This window comes from Triticum dicoccoides, chromosome 5A (genome assembly GCF_002162155.2).
Source record: "Triticum dicoccoides isolate Atlit2015 ecotype Zavitan chromosome 5A, WEW_v2.0, whole genome shotgun sequence".
Lineage (NCBI taxonomy): Eukaryota > Viridiplantae > Streptophyta > Magnoliopsida > Poales > Poaceae > Triticum > Triticum dicoccoides.
In genome coordinates this window covers 604,793,988-604,815,183 of record NC_041388.1, presented here as the reverse complement: position 1 = coordinate 604,815,183, position 21,196 = coordinate 604,793,988, and the positions used below count along the sequence as shown (strand labels likewise).

Below are 21,196 nucleotides of genomic sequence, written 5' to 3'. Positions count from 1 at the left end.
TGATATGTGGCAATGTATGGGGTCATCTTGGTGGGTCCGGATGCGAAGGTTTTGGTGGGACCGAGATGAACATTTAGGGTTTTGGACAGGTGTGATGTGGAGAAGTGGTTGAGGATTTTTGGAGCAATATCACTAAGCACTTGAGCAATTAAGTCATGAGCAAAAGCTCATCCCCTTTTGATAGTATTGGCTTTCCAATGGACTCAATGTGATCTTGGGTTACTTAACTAAACATGTAGAGTCTTGGAGCTTTGTCAATTCTTGTCCTTAGCATTTTGAGGGGTCCATAATCACTAGTCCTTGCCATGCCAATCATTGATCTTCTCTGAAATCTATTTATCAATGAGCATTAGATCAATGACTCATATGTTGTTATTAATCACCAAAATCACCCGGAGATTAGTTGCACTTTCACTAGAACAACATGTATTAGAGCATCTATAGCCGGGTGCCTCAAACGCCCGAGCAGGTCGCCCGATCACTGATCGGTCAAAAAAGTCGAACCACTCGGGCGCCTCAAACCGGCCTTAAACACTCGGGCTATCCAACGCCCCTCATATCCAGCCCAAATGTAGGGCAGATATGGGGCGGCTCAGACATGCTCGGGCGCGTCTGCCACGTTAGCCTGGCCCACTTCGACCTCATAAATATATATTCTTCGATGAACCCTAGACCACAGTCCGCTCAGTCCCTCCGTCCACTCCTCTTCCCAATCCGCCGCTTCCTCTCTGTATCAGATCCATGACGGATGACAATGCTCTGTATCGCTCCATCTGATGGTGTTGCTACTGGTGCATCATGCAGCGCTTGGGGTTCGCCGTGGGCAGCAACCACACCTGGCCGGTGGCATCGGCCGCCGAATTGTCCCACGGCCTCCACGTATGGTGCAATGGTGAAGCTCACCTGCTTCCCTCCCATGCACAGAAGGTGTTTGTTGAAATGCCAGAAAGAGAGAGAGAGGATTGATGCGGCCCCACATGTCAAACGGTCTAAAAATGGAGTCGACTTTCCTGCCACGTCAACATTGACGGGTGGGCCCCGTCTGTTATAAACGCGCTTAAATGGTCTAAAATGGTTATGAAATTGAAGTGGTAGTTTGAGCGCAGTTTACCCCTGAAGTCAGGGGCGGAGCCAGGGGGGACGAGCAGGGGCCTGCCCCCCCCCCCAACAATCAACAATTTTAGTAGGAGCAATGAGTAATTACCAACGAGATTCGATCAATATACGTACTCGGCCCCCCCTATACTCCAATCCTGGCTCCGCCACTGCCTGAAGTGGTAGCCTTTTTCTACTGTTAAGAAAGTGATAGTTCAGTGGGACGGGAACCCAAAAGGTGATACTATTTTGTTAAATACTCTCTTCATTCATTTATATGTTCCTTTATGTAAGGTGCATTTGTTCTAACTCCTCGTAATCCCGTTCTTAGCCCTCCAGAAAAAGAAAAGTATCTATCACCTGATTGCATATATCTCTCGTAGAAATTTTTTGGGAAGTATATCTCTCCCGATTGTATGTATCTCTTACTTTTCTAGGCTAAATGATTTACTTTCCAATAATCAATGAACTAACAAGGGTAATTTCATCCTAATTTGTCTATAATTATATGACTTGGTCACTGTTCCGAAAGGGAGTACTCGATATTGGCCGGACTATGGCACTGTGGTACTATACAATGATCACCAAACTAAGAAATGTCAGACTCCACCCATAACTTATTTAACTACCAAAACCGATAGTTAGGCGTTTTGGCTCTCGGCCTCCATGGAGGCTTTTTTTGAAAAAGAATATCAAAAATCAAAAATTTTAGGTTGAAAAAAATCTAAAATATTGTGTACAAGTAAACAAGAATGTTATGCATATGTGTGTAAAATTTTAGGATGAAATACGTTGAAATGCGATCTGTACAAAAAAGAAAAAATCATGGCCTAGAAGGATTATCATGTGTTAAAAAGCCTCAGGTTTGTCTTTTTTTGCACATCCCTCATTTCAATGTATTTCGCCCTGAAAATTTACACACACATGCATCATGCCTCTATTTATATCTATATTTTTTCAGAATTTTATGAAATGTAAAAAATATGAATTTTGAATATTTCAAAAGACGGCCTCATTGGAGCTCGGCCTCCAAAAAGGATTTTCGCTTCTTTCTTGCCAATCACATTCACTTTGTATTTTTTTTCGAACCATGCAGGAAGACTGCATGTATTATATTAAAGAGAGAAGGAGAAATACACAACCAACGTCCATTAGAGTTACAGGAAGGACAACCTAAACTTCAGCAAACAAAAAAACCCAAAACCCTGACCACCACAACTGTCTACAAAAGCCTCAAAAAGAACGAAACTAAAATAATACAAAACGACCTAGACTTGCTTCTGCCCAATGCATCGCATCAATCTTGATCTGATTGATGATTCCTTGAAGCGGTGTGTGCGAGATTTCAAAAATTCTGCCATTTCTTTCCCTCCATATACTCCATATAATTAGTGGTACCATAGTGTTTAAGGAATTCCTTCTAGGTCCATGGACTCTATTTCTGGCCTTTTGCCATCAATCCCGGAAATCAGGAGCATTTTGAGGGATGGCGTCTCTCAGATTTGCCCAAAGAAGCACTGAACTCCAAATGATGGTTACAACACTACAACCCATGAAGAGATGATGAACTGATTCTTGCGCAATATTGCAGAAACAACATGCAACATTATGAGGCAAATCACGCTTAGCTAGATGGTCCGCTGTCCAGACACGCCTCTTGACGACCAACCAGAGAAAGAGCTTGCATTTTAAAGGAGCCCAAGCCTTCCAAATGATGCGAGAAGTATTACACATAATTGATGCAGCGTAGTGTACCTTATAAACAGATTTCGCTGAGTAGGTACCTTTAGAATTCCACGACGAGAACCGTTTGTCTTCAGCACCATGAACTTCAGAGATCGCCTCCCATAAGGTTAAGATCTGATGAAAAATGCGAATATTTATTTTCCCCTTTATGTCCTTGATCCATACTGCACTAATCATTGCTTCTGCTACTGTTCTTCTCTCCCTAACGACCGGAGGTACGGAATTAAAAACTTCTGGCGCAATATCTTCTACTGTGACGCCATTGATCCACTTGTCAGTCCAAAAGAAACATCTGTTTCCGTTGCCTAACTCAACATGAGCAGCAGCATTGAGTAGACGCCTTTCATGATTTTTCAAAGGATTTAGTAAGATGCTCCATGCACGATTATTTGATGTACGACATTCACTTTGTATTTGCGAGCAATCTCAAAATGTTGGAGTATATCTTAGCATCAGGAAAGAAAGTAACCTAGGCAAGGGCAGTATTCAGAATATAGAGCATCCGGCTGTGAAAATACAAGCGACTGATATGTGGGCTCTTATAAAAAATGGGTGGAAATACTGTGCGTTGTTTGTCAGAAAATATAGATGGAAATACAAGTGATTGAGACGTGGACTCTGTAAAAGTGTCCAATTATTCAGTTTTGCAGCTGTACTGACGGACGAGGAGCTGCGAGAAACAAAGCAAGAGCCTCCAAAAATCTGACGTCAGATTTATAGTGAATCAGTTCGTATTTCTTCTGAAAGTTTCTGTGTCTACACGCACGGGTTTTATGTCTGAGAATTTGTCACCTTTCCGGTCCATTGTAGGATTGCTACAGCACTGATGTATTTTCACTGCCCAAAAATGCACCAGAGACGAGATCCTAATTTCACCTCCGATGACACGCCCCGCCGCGCTGATCAAGTTTTGCATCAGCCAAGGTCGTCTGCCACCCATACATCAGTGCCGGCCTCCTTGTCCACCGCCCCCAGCATAGCATGGGCATGGCAACATTGCTGCTACTCGTGTCCTGTGCAAGCTCGTCCTCCGCGTAGCGAAAGTACTGACTGGCCAAGACGCGCATTCACTTTCCCCTACCCTGCGGAGAACCACCACTGACCACACGGCACACTCCACACTCCACACAGCCTCTGCTCTGCTCTGCTTCCTTTCTCCAGCCGTGAAAACCCCAACCCAGCCCAGAAACCCCACCGCAATGTCCAGCGACGACGAGCTCCGCGGCCTCCTGGTCCAGGAATCCACCGCCGCGATCGTCTCCGGCGCCGACCCCTCCAGCCCCACCGCCCGATCGGCCCACTTCCTCCTCCCCCGCGCGGGGGCCGCTCCCCTCCCCGCTCTGCCATCCCCGCCACGCAATGCCGACGAGCTCGCGGTGGAGTGGACGGACTGGCCCGGCTGCTCCAAGCTGTGGAGGCGGTGGGTGGCCAAGCTTCGGCCGCGGCACGAGCGCCTGTGGCGCAAAATTGGGATCTTGGACGGCGTTCTCGCGACCACGGGCTGGGTGCGGCGGGACGAGGACCTGCTGCTCCAGCTCGCGGGTTTCTGGTCCGGCGAGACCAACACGTTCCTCTTCCCGTGGGGTGAGGCCACGGTGACGCTGGAGGACATGGCCGTGCTCGGGGGCCTGCCCCTGCTGGGCAGGCCGGTGTGGTCGCGGCTCCCGGACGAGCTCCGCGGGGACGTGGACGCGCTCCAAGCCGTCCGGATCGCGCTCAACTGGAGCAAGAGCAAGAGAGTCAATTATACCTTGTGGGTTAAGCAATTCATCGAGGAGACCGGTGCCGGTGCCGGTGCCGGTGCTGGTGCCGCTGGCGACGGCAGAGGAGAGGCCGAGGCGGCCACATTGCTCGAGCACGGGGCGTTTCTGGCCATGTGGCTGACCAGATACGTGCTTCCGGTGGAGTCATTCGACGTGGTCAGAACGGACGTGCTCCCCCTCGCCGCCGGACTGGCGCGCGGCAGGTGCTCGGCCCTCGCACCTGCCGTACTTGCCAACATCTACAGTGACCTCTCCGCACTCAGTCGCCACTTAAGCTTGGGCGCCAGCCATCAGCCGTTCGTGGCGAGTGCGCCACTGCACATCCTCCAGCTATGGGTCTGGGAGCGCTTCCCGGAGCTTTGCCCTGCCATCAACTCCCACGGTGGTGATCCCGGCATGCCGAGGGCTGCCAAGTGGTACAATATCAGAAGGATGCTTGATCCTGGGCACATCCATGCAGTGTTCATGTCCCCGGATGAGTTCAAATGGAGGCCGTACGGAGGCAGTAGCTTTGCTCTGCCACAAGCCAAAGGTGGCTGCTGGGTGCACTGCAATGAATTAGCAACAAGCAAGGGATTGCAATCCTTTGCGCAATGTCTCCGACCTTGCGAACTTGTCGGCATGCAATGCATCGAGCAATACTGTCCGCACCGTGTCGCGAGGCAGCTCGGCTTCGATCAGGACGTACCTGGGACTGTTGCCCGTGCCAACTCAAGTCAAAAGACGGCATGGGCGACATACAAAATGCAGCCTGAAAATGTTTCGCTCTTCGTTCCGCAACGTGATCCGGGCATGACAGTTGAATACGCACAATGGTGGAAGCAATACTCGTCAGCATGTGCTGCCGCCGTTGCTAATGCTGCAAGGATGAAACAACTTAATGTTGTAGTTATTAGCCCAAGAAAGATGAAAGCTGATGGTCTCAGTCTCAGTGGTGTAGATTGTGGCAAAAAGCGTCACTTGGAGGCTGGGATGACTCTGCAAGATGATACAGAGGATGAGATTCCGCTGGAAGAGAGGCTGAATAGTGTCATTCTAAAGACGGAAAGCCAGGATACAGAGATGCATATTTTGAAAGATGGCGAGACAAAGCAAAATTCAGAAACCGTGAAGGATTTGGTGCCAAGATGGGCAGGAAAAGGCAGACGTAGGGCAATTTCACGCAAAGTTGCTGAGAAAGCTTTCTCTGATGCAGAGGCAGTTTTGGTGAGTGAAGTTGATAAACCATCGTGTGGGCCGGTCACCAAGAATGAGAATTTTGAAGAGCAAGCATTAGGCTCGGTTATTCCGTGTGATGAGAAGAATTTCAGTTCAGAACATGGGGAAGTCGAGGGTGCAGCGACCGCTAGAAGCAACAAAGGCATTAGAGCTGCAATTGGAGCGGACATGTATTCAAATCTTCCAGACATCTTGGCCATCAGTGGTAATGAGTTGGATGAAATATTCAGAAAGGATAGCGAGGCGAGTGCAATTTATATGGAACTGTCCAAGTTGACGATGGCAGCATCCAACTCAGACCAGCCAAATGAAGAATTCGAACGACAACTGGTCACCATAAGAAGAGATGAGTCGAAGGAAATCATGGTCCAAAACAATAGTGATTATGAGCTTCCTACTGTCCAAAGTGATATCACTCTCAGACAAGGACCAGTTAAAGTAACTCATGCCACTAATGTTCAAACTAATGTTGATGTCTTAGAAGAATGCATTGATGAAATGCAGACACGCAATGTAATGGCAGAGGGAGATCAGAGAGCGAAGGTGGACAGAGAAAACTCAAAAGGTAATGAAATAGCACATGAAAATATCTCATCCTCATATCTAGCAATGGAGTCGCTTAAAGACTGTATAAAGGTTAATGCATACTTTTCCTCTTCCTTTTTGCAGGAATCAATGATGCATCTTATAATGGTCTAGTATATGGAAAGAATGAAGTGGTCAAGAGAGTAATTTCTACTAAAACACTCTACTATCTTAGACCATTCAAGCGGGTGAAAGATGCTCAGGTCAGAGATTCAAGAGCCACCAATGCAGGTCAAGTCATTTTCCAACCAGGACGGGAAGTCGGAACAACGGAAATGATTAGAGAGGCGTCTGAAGCTCGAGAAGCAGAAAAGGTTGAGTTGGAAACAATAATTGATCGTCTTAAGAAACAAGTCGTGGCGCTAGAGGTGCAGTTGCGGGGCAGGAGAACCTAGGAAATTTGAGGTATAACTTAACATAGTATAGTGGTAGCTTGGGTCTTTAGAAGACATCTCCCGATGAAGAGTACCACAAAATGGTGGGCTAGTCTTGCCGGTGAAATGATCTTCATCAGCTAATTGTGCGTGCAGAAACTACAGCTCCTTAAGCTCTGATTATATGTTCCTGGTTGCTTCTTTCTTTATGTTGTGAAATTCAGGGGAATACATAAGTGCTAGTTTGTTTGGTGGTATAGATAAACGATATGCAATCTTCACACTAAACGACCGATTTGACCATGACATACATATATGTGTGTGCTCTTGTTAACTGATCTTTTGACTTACATAAAACAAGCTGATTACCTCAGTTAGCTGTGATTAAAACAAACGGTGCTTCGCAGTTGATGTGCCAATGGCCAACTTCTGTACCAAGTAGTCAAACCGAGAATCCTGTCATAGTGGTTTCGACCTTCTAGGACATGAGTTCATTGGATGCATGGAATTGGCTAACAAGGATTCAACAGATTTGGGGTGTGCATATTTGGAAACAGTTTACTGATACATAGCTTATTTTCTATCTAAAGGTTGCCTATATACTGCAAATTAACATCTCTGCCCCTACTCATCTGTAGTATCATCTCTGAACACGATATTTTTACAGATTACAAAATTGTTCTATTAGCACATCAGCATCTTGCTTGTCCCCAGCGCATTTATGATTCAAAGTTGAGGAGCTACCAAAAGGTACTTTACTATGCAGAGAATACATTGAGTATGCAATGGCTGTATGGACACAGACAGTTGAACAGAACTTCAGAACTGCTCAAAGTTATTTATGTAGAGAGATAAGTTGTCTGAGAATGCTTACCTTGTCTTTCATTGCTAGGCCAGACTCCATAAGCAAAGATGTGTAGGCGCCAATAAAAATTTACTCATCTTAATGTGATTCTTGTCAGGTCATACAGCGTAGACATCCACATCTAGACTCTTCTAAAAGCAATCGCACTCCTCATCATATGTGTTCCTTTGCTATTACAGTGACAATAATTATCATGTTGGGTGAACTTGTAATATTATGTTGCTATATACAGTAGAATCCATTCTTATACCGCCATATAAGTGCACCATCAGCTAACCATCTGATCCCCTACAAGAAAAGCTTGTAGCCACTGTAGTATGTACACAGCTACTTATAAGGCAGGCATAACCGAGACCAAGCTGGACGCGGCTCGTCTGACGTACGGCCCACACACTGACGTGTGGGCCCGGACCCACCCGTCAGCGGCCCAACGGCAGGGGGCCGTACGTACGTCAGGGGATCCGGCTCCGACCAAGCTTGCCACATTCACAGGGACCCCGCTGCCCGCTCTCCGTCATACTAACCAATGCCTGCCTCACATCATCTAGCATCTTGTTGGCCAAGAACGCCGAGACTACGGACAACATCCGGGACTGGCATTTCATCAAACACCCCGCGCGCGTCACGTCCGTGAGGTGGCCGCATAGAAAGAGGCGCAGCGTGTTGCCCGCGAACACGTCCGTAAGGTGGCCGCTTCTGAGCGCGGCGGCGTGGAGCTTGACTGCTTGACCCTTGGCTGCGTGCGCCTCAGCGGCGGCGTGGAGGACGAAGGGGAAGGTGCGGTCGTCCTGGCTCACGGCGGAGCAGAGCATGTGGATGTAAACGTACGCGCAGAGCTTAGGATGGGTGAGTTCCAGTCGTCCAGAGGAAGGAGGAGGAGGCGGGAGGAGGTTAGGTCGGCAATCGCGGCGTGGGAGAGGATGAGCGCGCCGGCGCCGGCGAGGGGCGAGGGGCCGAGGAGGTTGTTGTCGTCGCGGCATTGGTGGAGGTGCGCGTGCACGAAGGAACGCGGCTGTCAAGTGGCTGGCGGGAGCGCGCTGCTGCAGTTGATGATTATTTTGACCATTTGAGTAGTTCAGGCTGGTCTTGTGGATGTAAAATGCTCATTTCAACTTAGACATGTTTTTCTTCTTCTCCTTGTAACTTGTCTTTCATCATTATTTCAACGCAACTAACCCTTCTGCTTGCGTCCCTAGATTTGGTATGAGTTTCCTAGCCAATTGTTTTCAAATATATATTAAAATAGTTTAAAAATATTAACTTGTTTTAGGTAAATTGTTTTAAAATATGAAGGAATCATTTATCAAAAACTTACAAACAAAATGTTAATTGGAATGGTTTCCTAGCCAATTATTTTCGTGTCAACCACACATTTTCTTTATGCCTTCAATCTTCCTCAGTGTTATCATTGATATATTCTTAATAATAAAAAAAAACTTGTGAGGTGTGTAGTCGATATGTACATCTTTAGCAAATGTTAGTGGATTTTATTTTTATTTTTTGTTATCCCTGATGTTCTTTATACTAGCATGACTGTTGATGAATAGATCAGAAATTTTACCCACAAATAAAATAAAAATAAATTTGAATTTCACCCTTCCACTTCTCCCGGTCCATTGCTGTATTTCCATCAATAGTATGTAAGAATTTTCCATAATAAGAATTAAATACATATAAGTATGGCTTCTACAACGATGGACACCACCAGATGAGGGTTGGGTCAAAGCAAATTCGGATGGGGCCATACCGAAGCATGCTGAGAAGGGAGGAGGAGCAGTAGTTCTGCAGGACCGGATGGTGACTTTAGAGCTCGGACAACAGAAGACTAAAAAATGGAACACGGCTAATCACCGGAGAGAGAGTGTGACGTCCTTCAATATCCTGTTGTTGCTTGTCCTTCCGCAAAAGGGGCGGACGAGTCGATCCAACCGGACAAAAAAGACAAAGCTCACGTGCGTTTGGGTCAACATGTTGGAGTTGCGGTGAGGAGGAAAAAATGCCTAGCGGCGACACATCTAGATCAACTAGAGGCGAGGAGAGAAAAGGGGCGTGTTGGCAGCAGGGGGCAACCTTCAAGGATTTGGGTGTGTTTTAGAAGTTGCCTCCTACCACATATATATACGAGAAGGGTTGGGTGCGTTTTGCTGCGCGTTGGTGTAGTTGAGTTATCTAAAAAATCACTATATTTTAAAATATAAGGTGTATTACTTTCTTGAAAAGGAAAATATTTTAAGTTTGATTAAATTTGTAGAGAAATGTATCAAAATCCATAATATCAAATCGATATTTTTAGATTCATCATGAAATGAATTTTCATACTTTTTTGTTTAATATTGTGGATGTCGATATTTTTGCTTTGAACTCGGTCAAAGTTAAAGAAATTTTACTTTCTAAAAAACTATCACCCCTTATATTTTGGAACTAATGTAATATTTTGTTTGGCGGGTGGGGGAGATGATAGAGTGTGTATTATTTTTATTTATAATGCGTAATTTGATGGTTCTTTCGTGGTGTGATTTTGTGTTATCCGCTAACCAACCTATATTTATGTGAAAAAAATTCTATGTGAGTGGTTGCATGTACTACATTGGTGCTACAATATTACATGATGACGCTTCTTTTTTGTAGGTGGTCGGTGGGTGCGCGGGATTGATATGTTTTTATAGTCTCGGTTGCTGCTGATTGATTCGAAAAATTGTTGGTCCGGTCAAAATTATAAACCAAATTCAAATGTGAATACCTCAATTGAATGGAAGAGCTTCAAACTTCAGCAAATAGTGAATTGAAAGAATTGAATGGGAGAGCTTGAGAAATTGTTGACCCGGTCAAATCATTTGACCCAATTCTAAATTGAATACCTCAATTAATTGTGAGACCTTAAAAATTAAAAAGTATAGTGGATAGTATAAAAGAATGTATGATAAAAGAATTGAATGAGAGACCTTTGAGAAATTGTTGACCCGTTTCAGGTGATCCAATTCTAATTGATAACCTCAATTGAGTATGAGCTCTTTAAAATTAGAGAGCTTAGCGTTATAGAGGATGTAGGTGGCGGTGAGAAAACGGAACTTGAGGAGAAAATCGGCCAAAGCCAAAAGGAGGAGTCAAACTCCACCTGCACGCCAGAAGCCGTCTGCGGAGGTTTGGTCACGATTTACGGAATTTCGGACATCTGGACTTGTCTGGACAATTTGATAACCGAATGGCTAAAAGTGTCGAAATAATTCAGTCAAAACGTCTGCGTATGCTTTGCAGCAGCCAAAGCTGATGTCGTCGTCTGCCACCCATCACCATGGCAACATCTCTGACATCTCTACTCCGGCGCGTAGGAAAGTGAACAGCCTAATTTACTTCCTCCCCACTTTACTTTTTGTTATTTTATTATTACTGCCTCCCACCCACCCCAAATTCCACGGAGCACCTTCCCTACTCACGCTCGCCTTGCTCTGCGCCGCCCAGAAAACCCCAGCCCACCCAGAGCGCCACCGGCACCGCAATGTCCAGCGACGACGAGCTCCGCGGCCTCCTAGTACAGGAAGCCACCACCGCGATCGTCTCCGGCGCCGATCCCTCCCGCCCCTCGGCCCGATCGGCCCACTTCCTCCTCCCCCGCGCGGGGGGCGCTCGCCTCCCCGCTCTGCCGTCCCCGCCCCGCAATGCCGGCCCTGTTCTTGGCGACGAGCTCCCTGTGGATTGGACGGCCTGTCCCGGCTCCTCGAAGCTGTGGAGGCGGTGGGTGGCCAGGCTCCGGCCGCGGCATGAGCGCCTGTGGCGGAAGCTTGGGATCTTGGACGCCGTCCTCGCGACCACCGGCTGGGTGCGGCGGGACGAGGGCCTGCTGCTGCAGCTCGCGGCTTTCTGGTCCGGCGACACCAACACGTTCGTCTTCCCGTGGGGAGAGGCCACGGTGACGCTGGAGGACATGGCCGTGCTCGGGGGCCTGCCCCTGCTGGGCCGGCCGGTGTGGTCCCGGCTCCCGGACGAGCTCCGCGGCGACGTGGACGCGCTCGAAGCCGCCCGGATCGCGCCCAACAGATGCACGAACAAGAAACCCTCGTTTGCCCAGTGGGTTAAGCGATTCGTGGAGCCGCCGACGGGGGAGGTCGCTGCCGCCGGCAGAGGAGAGGCCGAGGCGGCCACATTGCTCGAGCACGGGGCGTTTCTGGCCATGTGGTTGACCAGATACGTGCTTCCGGCGCCGCCATTCGACGTGGTCAGACCGGACGTGTTCCCCCTCGCCGCCGGACTGGCGCGCGGCAGGTGCTCGGCCCTCGCACCCGCCGTTCTTGCCAACATCTACAATGACCTCTCCGCACTCAGTCACCACTTAAGCTTGGGCACCACCCATCAGCCGTTCGTGGCGAGTGCGCCACTGCACATCCTCCAGCTATGGGTCTGGGAGCGCTTCCCAGAGCTTCGTCCTGAGACACCAAACACTGCCTCCCACGGCGACGATCAGGGCATGCCGAGGGCTGTCAAGTGGCACAACATCAGAAACCCGCTTGATCCTGGGTACATCCACGCCGTGCTCATGTCCCCGGAGGAGTTCGAATGGAGGCCTTATGGAGGCAGTAGCTTTGCTCTGCCACAAGGCAAAGATGGCAAAGATGGCTGCTGGGTGCACTGCCATGTTGTAGCAACAAGCAAGGAGCTGCAATCCTTTGCGCAGTGTCTGCTACCTTGTGAACTCGTCGGCATGCAATGCATCGAGCACTACTGTCCGCACCGCGTCGCAAGGCAGCTGGGCTTCGATCAAGACGTGCCCGGGACTATCCCCCGTGCCAATTCATGTCGAAAGACCGCGTGGGCGACATACAGGATGCGGCCTGAAGACGTTTCCTTTTTCGTTCCGCAACGTGATCCGGGCATGACGGTTGAATATGCACAATGGTGGAAGCCTTACTCGTCAGCATGTGCTGCTGCTGTTGCTAATGCTGCAAGGATGAAACAACTTCATGCCGCAGTTATTAGCCCAAGAACCATGAAAGATGAAGGGCTCCCTGCCCCTGCTGGTGTAGGAGATGCGCAGGACTGCACCGAGTCGTCCAAAGATATCATCATGGTGCACAACAATTGTGGTTATGAGCTTGCTAATAATGTCCAAAGTGATACCACTCCCAGTCAAGGATCCACAGTTAATAAAGTAACTCATGTCACTAGTGTTGATGTCTTTGTCTTAGAAGGATCCATTGATGATGAGGTGCAGACACACAATGTCACAGAAAAGGAAGTTCAGAGAGCGAAGGTGGATACAGAAAGCTCAGGTGTTTTGGAAGGTAAAATGAAATAGCACATGAAAACATCTCAGCCTCATATCTACTGTAGAAGAATTGATGAATCGTCACAGCAAGCTATTGCTAATGCATACTTTACCTTTTTTTTCTGTAGGAAACAATGATGATGCATCTTGTGATGGTCTAGTATATGGAAACAGTGAAATGGTCAAGAGAGTAATTTCTACCAAAACACTCTACTATCTTAGACCATTCGAGTGGGTGAAAGATGCCCAGGTCAGAGATTCAAGAGCCACCAATGCAGGTCAAGTGATTCTCCAACCAGGACGGGAAGTCGGGACACCGGAAATGATTAGAGAGGCGTCTGAAGCTCGAGAAGCAGAAAAGGTTGAGTTGGAAACAATAATCACTCGTCTCAAGGAACAAGTTGTCGCGCTAGAGATGCAGTTGCGGGACAGGACAACCTCTAAAATTTGAGGTATAACTTAACATAATATCATAACGGTAGCTTGGGTCTTTAGAAGACATCTCCTGATGAAGAGTGCCACAATATGGTGGGCTAGTCTTGCCGGTGAAATGATCTTCATCAGATAATTGTGAGTGAAGAAACTGCAGCGCTTACACCCCATTAGACTCTAATTGTATGTTCCTGGTTGCTTTTTCTGTATGTTAACTTGTGAAATTCAGGGGAATACATAACTGCTAGTTTGTTTGGTACTAGTATATATAAACCCTATGCAATCTTCACATTAAGCTGAGATAGATATGCGTGCCCTGGCTAACTGATCCCTTTTTTTTTGTCTATTCCCTTTCTACTTATATACTCTTTCCAGCTGAGATAGATTCAGAAACTGTGGCATACCATATTTGGACACAGACCGCTTGTCTGAAGCCAACTAGGCTGCCAGAGGTTCAAACTTACTAGACATAAATTCATTGGATGAATGTGGTCAGCCAATAGGGGTTCAACAGTAACAAATTTATGATGTGGATAGATGAAAACAGTTTACTGGTACATAACTTATTTTCTATCTAAAGCAGGTTGCCCAGATACAGATTAACATCTCAGCCTCTACCTCATATGTACTACCATCTCTGGACATGATATTTGTTACGGATTACAATGTTGTTCTATTAGCAAATCAAGATTATATTCTTGCTTATCCTGATCTACTACTCAAAGTTGAGGAACTAGCAAAAAGTATTTCCTGTGCAGGGAATATAGTCAGTATGCCAATGACTGTATGGACGGAGACAGTTGAACAAAAGTTCAGAAGTGTCCAAAGTTATTTATATAGAGAGACAAGTTGTCTAAGAATTGCTTATCCTGATTTACTACTCAAAGTTGAGGGACTAGCAAACGCTATTTCACTATGCAGAAAATATATCGAGTATGCTAATGACTGTACCGACGGAGACAGTTGAACAGAAGTTCAGAAGTGCCCAAAGTTATTTATGTAGAGAGACAATTTGTCTAAGAATTGCTTACCTTCTCTTTCGTTGATAGGTAGACCGGTAGCGCCAATCAATATTAAGTCATCTTAACAGGATTATTGTCAGGTCATACAGCGCAGCCACTAGAGCTTCTAAAAGCCTTTGCACTCCTTATCGTATTCTTTAGCTATTACAGTGACAATATTTTTCAGGTAGGTTGAACTTGTAATATACGTAGTATTTTGAAAGATTACATTACCAGCATATAAGTGCACCATCAGCTAACCACCCCCGAGCCCTGACAAGAAAAGCTTGTAGCCAGTTGCCACTCTGTACCCAGCTATAGGATGGATTTCTCTGTACCTTCCTGGATTTCATTAAAATGTCCTCATATTGATTGATGGTCTCGTTCCAGCTTCAAACCCAAACCCCTGCTCATCTTGATTGATGGCTCCATACCCAAGCAGCTACAGCCGAGAGCAAGCTTTCCACGTTCTTGAACATGCTTGGCATGTGTGTATGTCTGGTTTCATTCTTGCAATGCAATGGAACTGGGGGAAGCTCCCTCATCTTATAAAACAAGAAGCTTTCCACATTCACAGGGACCCGGCTCCCCAATGGGCAGTATTTTGATCTCATCTCGCACCTTCTATTATATGTTTGTCTTTATTACATTTATTTTATTAATTATTTTATATACTTACCGTATCGCCGTATTGATGTTTCTGAAAATTGCCGTATCCCGTATCGCCGTACTCGTATCGCCGTATCGGTGTGGCCGTATCGGTGCTTCGTAGCCCATAATGCTAACCAATGTCTGCCCCGCATCATCCTGTTGGCCCACGAGACAAACGTCCCGAGCGGGCATTTCATCAAGCGCCCTGCACGCGTAACGGCCAGCATAGGAAGAGGCGAGCCTAGGTGGCCGCGTACATAAGTCAAACAATCAAAACAATAAGAAATACGTATAACACTAACATCCAGATGTACTTGCAAATTCTTTACTACTACTACTAGATGAAGTCAATCATTGCTTTAATCTCCACCTATAGTCCTTGGATGTAACATAAATATTTTTATCATCGTTGTGTGCCCATCCCAATCGCCAAGATACCAATCTCAATCTGTTTTCTTCTAGCACTGAGAAAACACCACTATGGTCAAGAATGGCTTTGATTCATATCCAACCAAATGTATTAGCCACCCTGTTGACCATGTAGCGACAATTTGATTATCAGGCCTGCCAAAAATTATTTGATTATCTGAGATATATATCTGGGTTTCTTCTGTTCAAATAAATTCTGTAGTAATTCCAGGAGATTCTGTGAACTTTAATGTTCATTTTAGTAAGATTGTAAACTATAGAAACTTGGCTTATGGTCTATGCTGCATGTAAGGAAAATTTCCGTCGAACATATCTCATGTGGTGCAACCAAAATTCCTAGCACACTTTTTTTTTTTGCGATTTCAGTTCCTCCGGAATTCAACATGGCATGTGATCTGAATCCTATGTATTTTCTGTCCTTATGCTTTTAGCATCCTTCAAATCAAAGAGGCCCCATATTTCAGTTTTGAATACTTGAGTCATAGGACGTGACCATTGATTGATGCAATGGTTGAGATCAAAGGGATTAACCAGAAGTCCGCTTTATTATAATCAAATCATGCAAAATGGCTGACCGGGCTCAGCATAAACTAATACAGAATGCATGACAAATTATAAGGGGTGCGTTTATTTCATTTCATATTGTATCTCGAAAGAGTCCATGCGTACATAAACTTTGGATGCGATTTGCACGTATGGGACGTGGTAGTTGTACTTGTGGATAAAATAGAGATCGACAAAATTACTAAATAACACTCAATGAGCTAACACAAATTATAATATACAATAACATATTTCGACAAAGTACAATGCAACATATACAGTAAAAAGGTACACTCTCTCAATCTCTGCAGCCAAAGATGCACACATCAATTAGTAAACCAACAAACTAAGGCACAAAAACAGTAGCTTCCAACAAGAGGTTAGTCTTCCGACGCGCCGTGATCCCATATGCCTCGGTCATATCAAGCTTCTCCGGACTCGCACCATCGGGGAGCCTCCAATCGAAGTGATAGAGAAGGCTCGCGAGAGCAATCTCCATGTTGGACACACCAAACATCATACCAGGGCACATCCTTCGACCGGCGCCACCAGGGAGGAACCTGAAGTCGGTACCACCGTAGTCCACCTTCTCGACCTCGAACCTCTCGGGCTTGAACTCGCTCGCGTCGGTCCAGCTCTTCTCGTCCCTGCCGACGGCCCACACGTTTGCAAACACCGTGGTGCCCGGAGGCACGTCGTAGCCCATGATTTTTTTCTGTTCCGTGCACAGCCTCGGGAGGAGCAACGGCACCGGAGGGTGCAACCTGAAGGTCTCCTTGATTACCATCTGGAGGTAGTGGAGCTGGCCGTCGATGTCCGCCTCGGCCACCTTGGTCTTGCCTTGGAGCACTCGCCGCACTTCAGACTGTGCGATGGCCATTGTCCGTGGGTTCCTGATAAGCTCCGACATGGCCCAGACGGTGGTCGTCGCCGTCGTCTCTGACCCGGCGGAGAAAATGTCCTGATGTAAAAGAAACAGTTGAGACACTTCATACTCCGCAGATGTGGCGCTGGCGCAGGAAAGGGGATGCATGGCAGAAATGGTGGTAGTGAGTGCTGAGTGACTTACGAACAAGATGCCGTTGACATTCTCGTTCGTGAGGGCGATGCCGCCCATCCCACCGTCCCTCTGGAACCGCAGCAGGGTGGTGAGGATGTCCTCGTTCTCATGGCCGGCGCCGGCGGCAGTGGCTTCCTCGCTCTCCATCGCCCTCTTGTGGTCCTCGACCATGGCGTCCAAGATGGACTGGATCCTCTCGCGCACCTCCCATGCCGTCCTCAGGGACCTACCGCCGAGCGCCCGTGCCAGGCGCGACGTCGGGAACAGGTCGGTCAGGTTGAACCCGGACAAGACGCCCAGCCCCCTGTCCAGCTCCTCCAGGTACAGCTCCCGCTGCTGGCACCGGTCGCCGACGGAGACCCTCATGATGACGTCGTTCATCATCACCTTCACCCTCTCGCTGACGTTGACGGCGGCCGCGGTGCCGGCATCAGCGACGACGGACCGCACGAGCCTCGCCGCCTCCTCCTCCCGGATGGGGCGGAAGGAGCGGACGCGCCTCGGGCTGAGCAGCTCCACGCTGCACAGCTTCCGGGCGGTCTTCCAGTGCCGGCTGTCGAGGCGTGCGAAGGAGATGTTCTGCCCTCCGTAGGTGAGGACGTCCGCGGTGGCGTACACGGGCCGGTTGGCGAAGGCGGCGTCATGGACCTTCATCACCTCCCTTGCCGCCTCCGAGGAGGAGAGCACCAGCGTCGGGACGTGGCCCAGGCGGAGGAGCATGACGGGCCCATGCCGCCGGGCGAGACTGCGCATGGCCTGGTGCGGCAGGGCGCCCAGCAGGAAGTGCATGTGGCCGATCACCGGCAGCGCCCATGGGCCGGGAGGCAGGTTCAGACGGCCGGCAGAGTCTGGTCTGATCTTGAGCTTGAGCTTGAGGACTATGGTGACGACAAGGACGCAGAGCAGACTGTAGCAGACGAGCTGAACGGGTGTGGTTTCCGCCATTTGAGCTAGCTCCATCGATCGAAGGTGTAAAGATTGGAAAATCCAGCTTGGCTATATAGGACTTTGAACGAGGTATATACTACTCCCTCCCTCCCAGCGTTAGCGTTTTTACACTTTATGCAGTGTCACAGACACTCTTATATTATGAGACGGAGAGTATAATATCAAAAACGCTTTTATATTATGAAACGAAGGGAGTTAGTAAACAAATCTAGAGTCCATGAAGTGCAAGCGACACAAATGAGACATAAATAAGTCGGAGGCACATATCATTGTGTTTCATAGCGCATCACCGTGTCTTAGTGTGTTCCTGTGCTCATCAAATTTGTTTCATTTTGACTTAAATAGGTCGGAGATACATATCATATCCGAAGACTTGCCAATTTCTAATGTCAAATAACATCTTACATTATGAGACGGAGGGAGGACCTTTTTGTGTTTGTACAAAAATGTCCTCCCAAATCACAGCAAGACATGTGAACCAAGTGCAACTTAAATGGTTAGATTTCAGTGGTGGAACAAATCTATCCGGGTTCAAGTCCTTTCATTGGCCCAGGTGCATACGTGTTGTGAGCATCTACCCCTGTACGGTATTAAAAAAAATCACAGCTACACATGTATATTGGCAAAGAATCCATACATCGCAACAAAATCAACATAGCCAGTGTGGAATAAAAGCGGAGAAACAGGGGAGGCAAGGCAGATAAGAAACTGTGTCAGGTGAAAGGGGCGGAACAAGATAAATTTACAAGAAAGAGCAAAATCCAAATGCATGTGAATATACATGGGTGCGGCTGCAGATTTCCGAGGAAGTGTAGGGCCGATGCATGACAGAGAAGCATTTCTCCAAGATATGGTAAACAAATCGAGAATCCATGTAGCGTACACAAGCGACGGAAATCGGTAGTACCATGAAAGAGACGCACGAATTAACTTGTTATATTGCTTGGCCTTGCTGTGTGGAATTGGCAATTAGTGAATCATGGAGCTAGCGCATCTATGAAAGAGATCAATTCTGTCGCATCATACTGGGAAATGAAACAGGAGATGGACAGGACAAGAGGAAACGGAACGGCATCCAGAAGTTTGGCGTTCCCCGTTGGTGAGCGCTGAACAGCATCTCAGTTAGAGAAGTGGATACCATCAGCCTCTCCATCAAATGACGGAGGGAGTAGTTATTTTTATTGCATTGTGCAAATCCTAAGAAAAGTTAATTGAAGCTCATGCATCACCAATCATGTGGCTAGATCGTCATCCAAATTGGTCGAATAACGCCGGAGTTATCGTCTTCAAGTAGTTCCACCCCGAGTCCATTGTATCCCGTGCCTCCTCCGAATCCTTTAGTCCAAATAAGCTGAAGAATTTGTACTACCAGAAACATGTAGTGTTTATCTAAATATCTTGATGAGTTAAAAAATACCCAATTTTGGATATGTTTAGCAAAACAACCAATATTTTGTAACTATGTAGTCCAAATAAGCTCAAAAATTGCATTACTATTGGAAACATTTAATATTTGCTACTCCGCCGATCCATATTAATTGTCGCTGTTTTGATACAACTTTCTAGTACTAAATTTTTTAACCAAATTTTGGTTTTGTTTAGGAAAACAATCAACATCAGTTGAGGTAGCGTTGGGCTCTGGCACAACAAGGGGGAATTAGAAATGCTTGGAAACCAATTGTGCAAAGACTCTCTCTTCATTTCTAGAAATAAGAATAGAAATGAATTCATGGATTAATTACAACTACAACTAGGGTTCCCCCCGCCTCCTGTCGGCGTCGCCGCCGTTCTGCCCCGTCTTTGTGGCCTTCGGGCCATGGAGGCGTTGTGCATCTCGGTCCTTGTCAGTGGAAGGGTTATGTTTTATGGTGTTAGGGTCAAGATTTGTTGGGGCGGTGCTCAGATGGTGGTGGTGCTGCCTTGTTCAATAAAGTCTCCATGGTTTCAATCCCATCTGGGCGGTGACATTGAGAGGCGTGTGGGAGTGGTGTGGTTCTCAAGGATTTCTTCTGGCCGTGGGGATTTCCGGATCGCCAAGGGGATGTTGCCAGGCATCGTCGGACCAGGCGGAGATGCCGTCGAGCGCCTCGTCAGGCGTGGGTGATCGAGATTTTTTTTTACGGCCAATGGCAAGAGCTCTGCCTTTTTCATTATAAGTAGAGGGATTTCTGTACATGACTAAGTAGTCAGCAATGAAAAACAAAGAAGAGGAAAAGGAAAAGAAACAAGGCTAATTGGAACTACTCGCGGTAAGCCAGTTCAAGTAACTGGATGTCAGCCCTTATCAAATAAGCCACCTTGTTATGCCGAAGCTCCTTTTGTTCGAAGGTTCTGCGATTTCTCTCTTTCCGGATGTTCCAGGCTACGTACTTCCTCCGTTCCTAAATATTTGTCTTTCTAGATATTTTAATAAGTGACTACATACGAAGCAAAATGAGTGAATCTACATTTTAAATATGTCTATATACATCGGTATGTGGTATTCCACTTAAAATATCTAAAAAGACTTATATTTAGGAACAGAGGGAGTACATGGCAGTGGAAATCATGTGTTGTTGCCGGGTTCTTCATCATCCTCGTGGTTTGGCTCCACCACACATTTAGAGTTCAAGGCCCAATGGTGAGAGCAGAGTCTCGTGGTTGCGTGTAGTCGATGGCCGCCCAGATTGATTGAGAGAAAGAGCAGCCCAGGAAGAGACGAGTTGCCGATTTCATTTCCTGATCACAAAGCTTGCAAAGATCTGAGTGTGGCCCTCCTCTAGCAGCCAAACGGTCGGCAGTCCAAAGCCGGTTTTGAAGAAGTAGCCAAAGGAAGAAATTCACTTTGGCTTTCCTCTCTTGTTCGCCAAATAGCATGGAGCTCAGGCCTCCTCACAAACCCCCAAAACTGAATGTTGTATGCAAATTTTGCGGTGAAATGGTTGTTGTTGTTGAGTTTCCAAACAATGCTATTCAAAATTGTAGTCAGCTGAACAGTCTGAATCATCTTCTATAGCTTACTGAATTGTGTCAGTTGCTCCACATTCATAATCATGTGTGGCCGTCTCATCCATTTGCCCCCAGTCAGCCCATCATAGACTGAGATATTTTTCCTTGTGGCCAGCATGTAGAGAGAGGGTGCTGCCTCGGCGAGAGGGAGATCGTCAATCCATCGCTCCTTCCAAAAGGATGTCGATCGATCATCTCCAACATTGATCTTTGTGCATGCCACAAACAGGCAGGGCCG

At 47.1% G+C, this 21,196-nt stretch overlaps 3 protein-coding genes across 3 annotated transcripts; 2 read left to right on the top strand and 1 right to left on the bottom strand.

Moving 5' to 3' along the window:
* The first annotated feature begins 3,913 nt into the window (after window positions 1-3,913).
* On the top strand, window positions 3,914-7,046 carry LOC119303304. Its single transcript, XM_037580422.1, has 2 exons — window positions 3,914-6,387; window positions 6,492-7,046. Exons 1-2 carry the CDS (start codon window positions 4,041-4,043, stop codon window positions 6,800-6,802), a joined length of 2,658 nt encoding a protein of 885 aa, XP_037436319.1. The 5' UTR covers window positions 3,914-4,040; the 3' UTR covers window positions 6,803-7,046.
* A 4,063-nt stretch (window positions 7,047-11,109) lies between these two features.
* On the top strand, window positions 11,110-13,639 carry LOC119303303. The gene is made up of 2 exons (XM_037580420.1): window positions 11,110-12,922; window positions 13,035-13,639. Exons 1-2 carry the CDS (start codon window positions 11,143-11,145, stop codon window positions 13,355-13,357), a joined length of 2,103 nt encoding a protein of 700 aa, XP_037436317.1. The 5' UTR covers window positions 11,110-11,142; the 3' UTR covers window positions 13,358-13,639.
* A 2,545-nt stretch (window positions 13,640-16,184) lies between these two features.
* Window positions 16,185-17,967, bottom strand: LOC119298038 (zealexin A1 synthase-like). The gene is made up of 2 exons (XM_037575581.1): window positions 17,032-17,967; window positions 16,185-16,923 (listed from the first exon to the last, which is right to left on the bottom strand). The coding sequence occupies exons 1-2, from the start codon at window positions 17,965-17,967 to the stop codon at window positions 16,309-16,311; spliced, it is 1,551 nt and encodes a 516-aa protein (XP_037431478.1). The 3' UTR covers window positions 16,185-16,308.
* Between the last annotated feature and the right edge of the window lie 3,229 nt (window positions 17,968-21,196).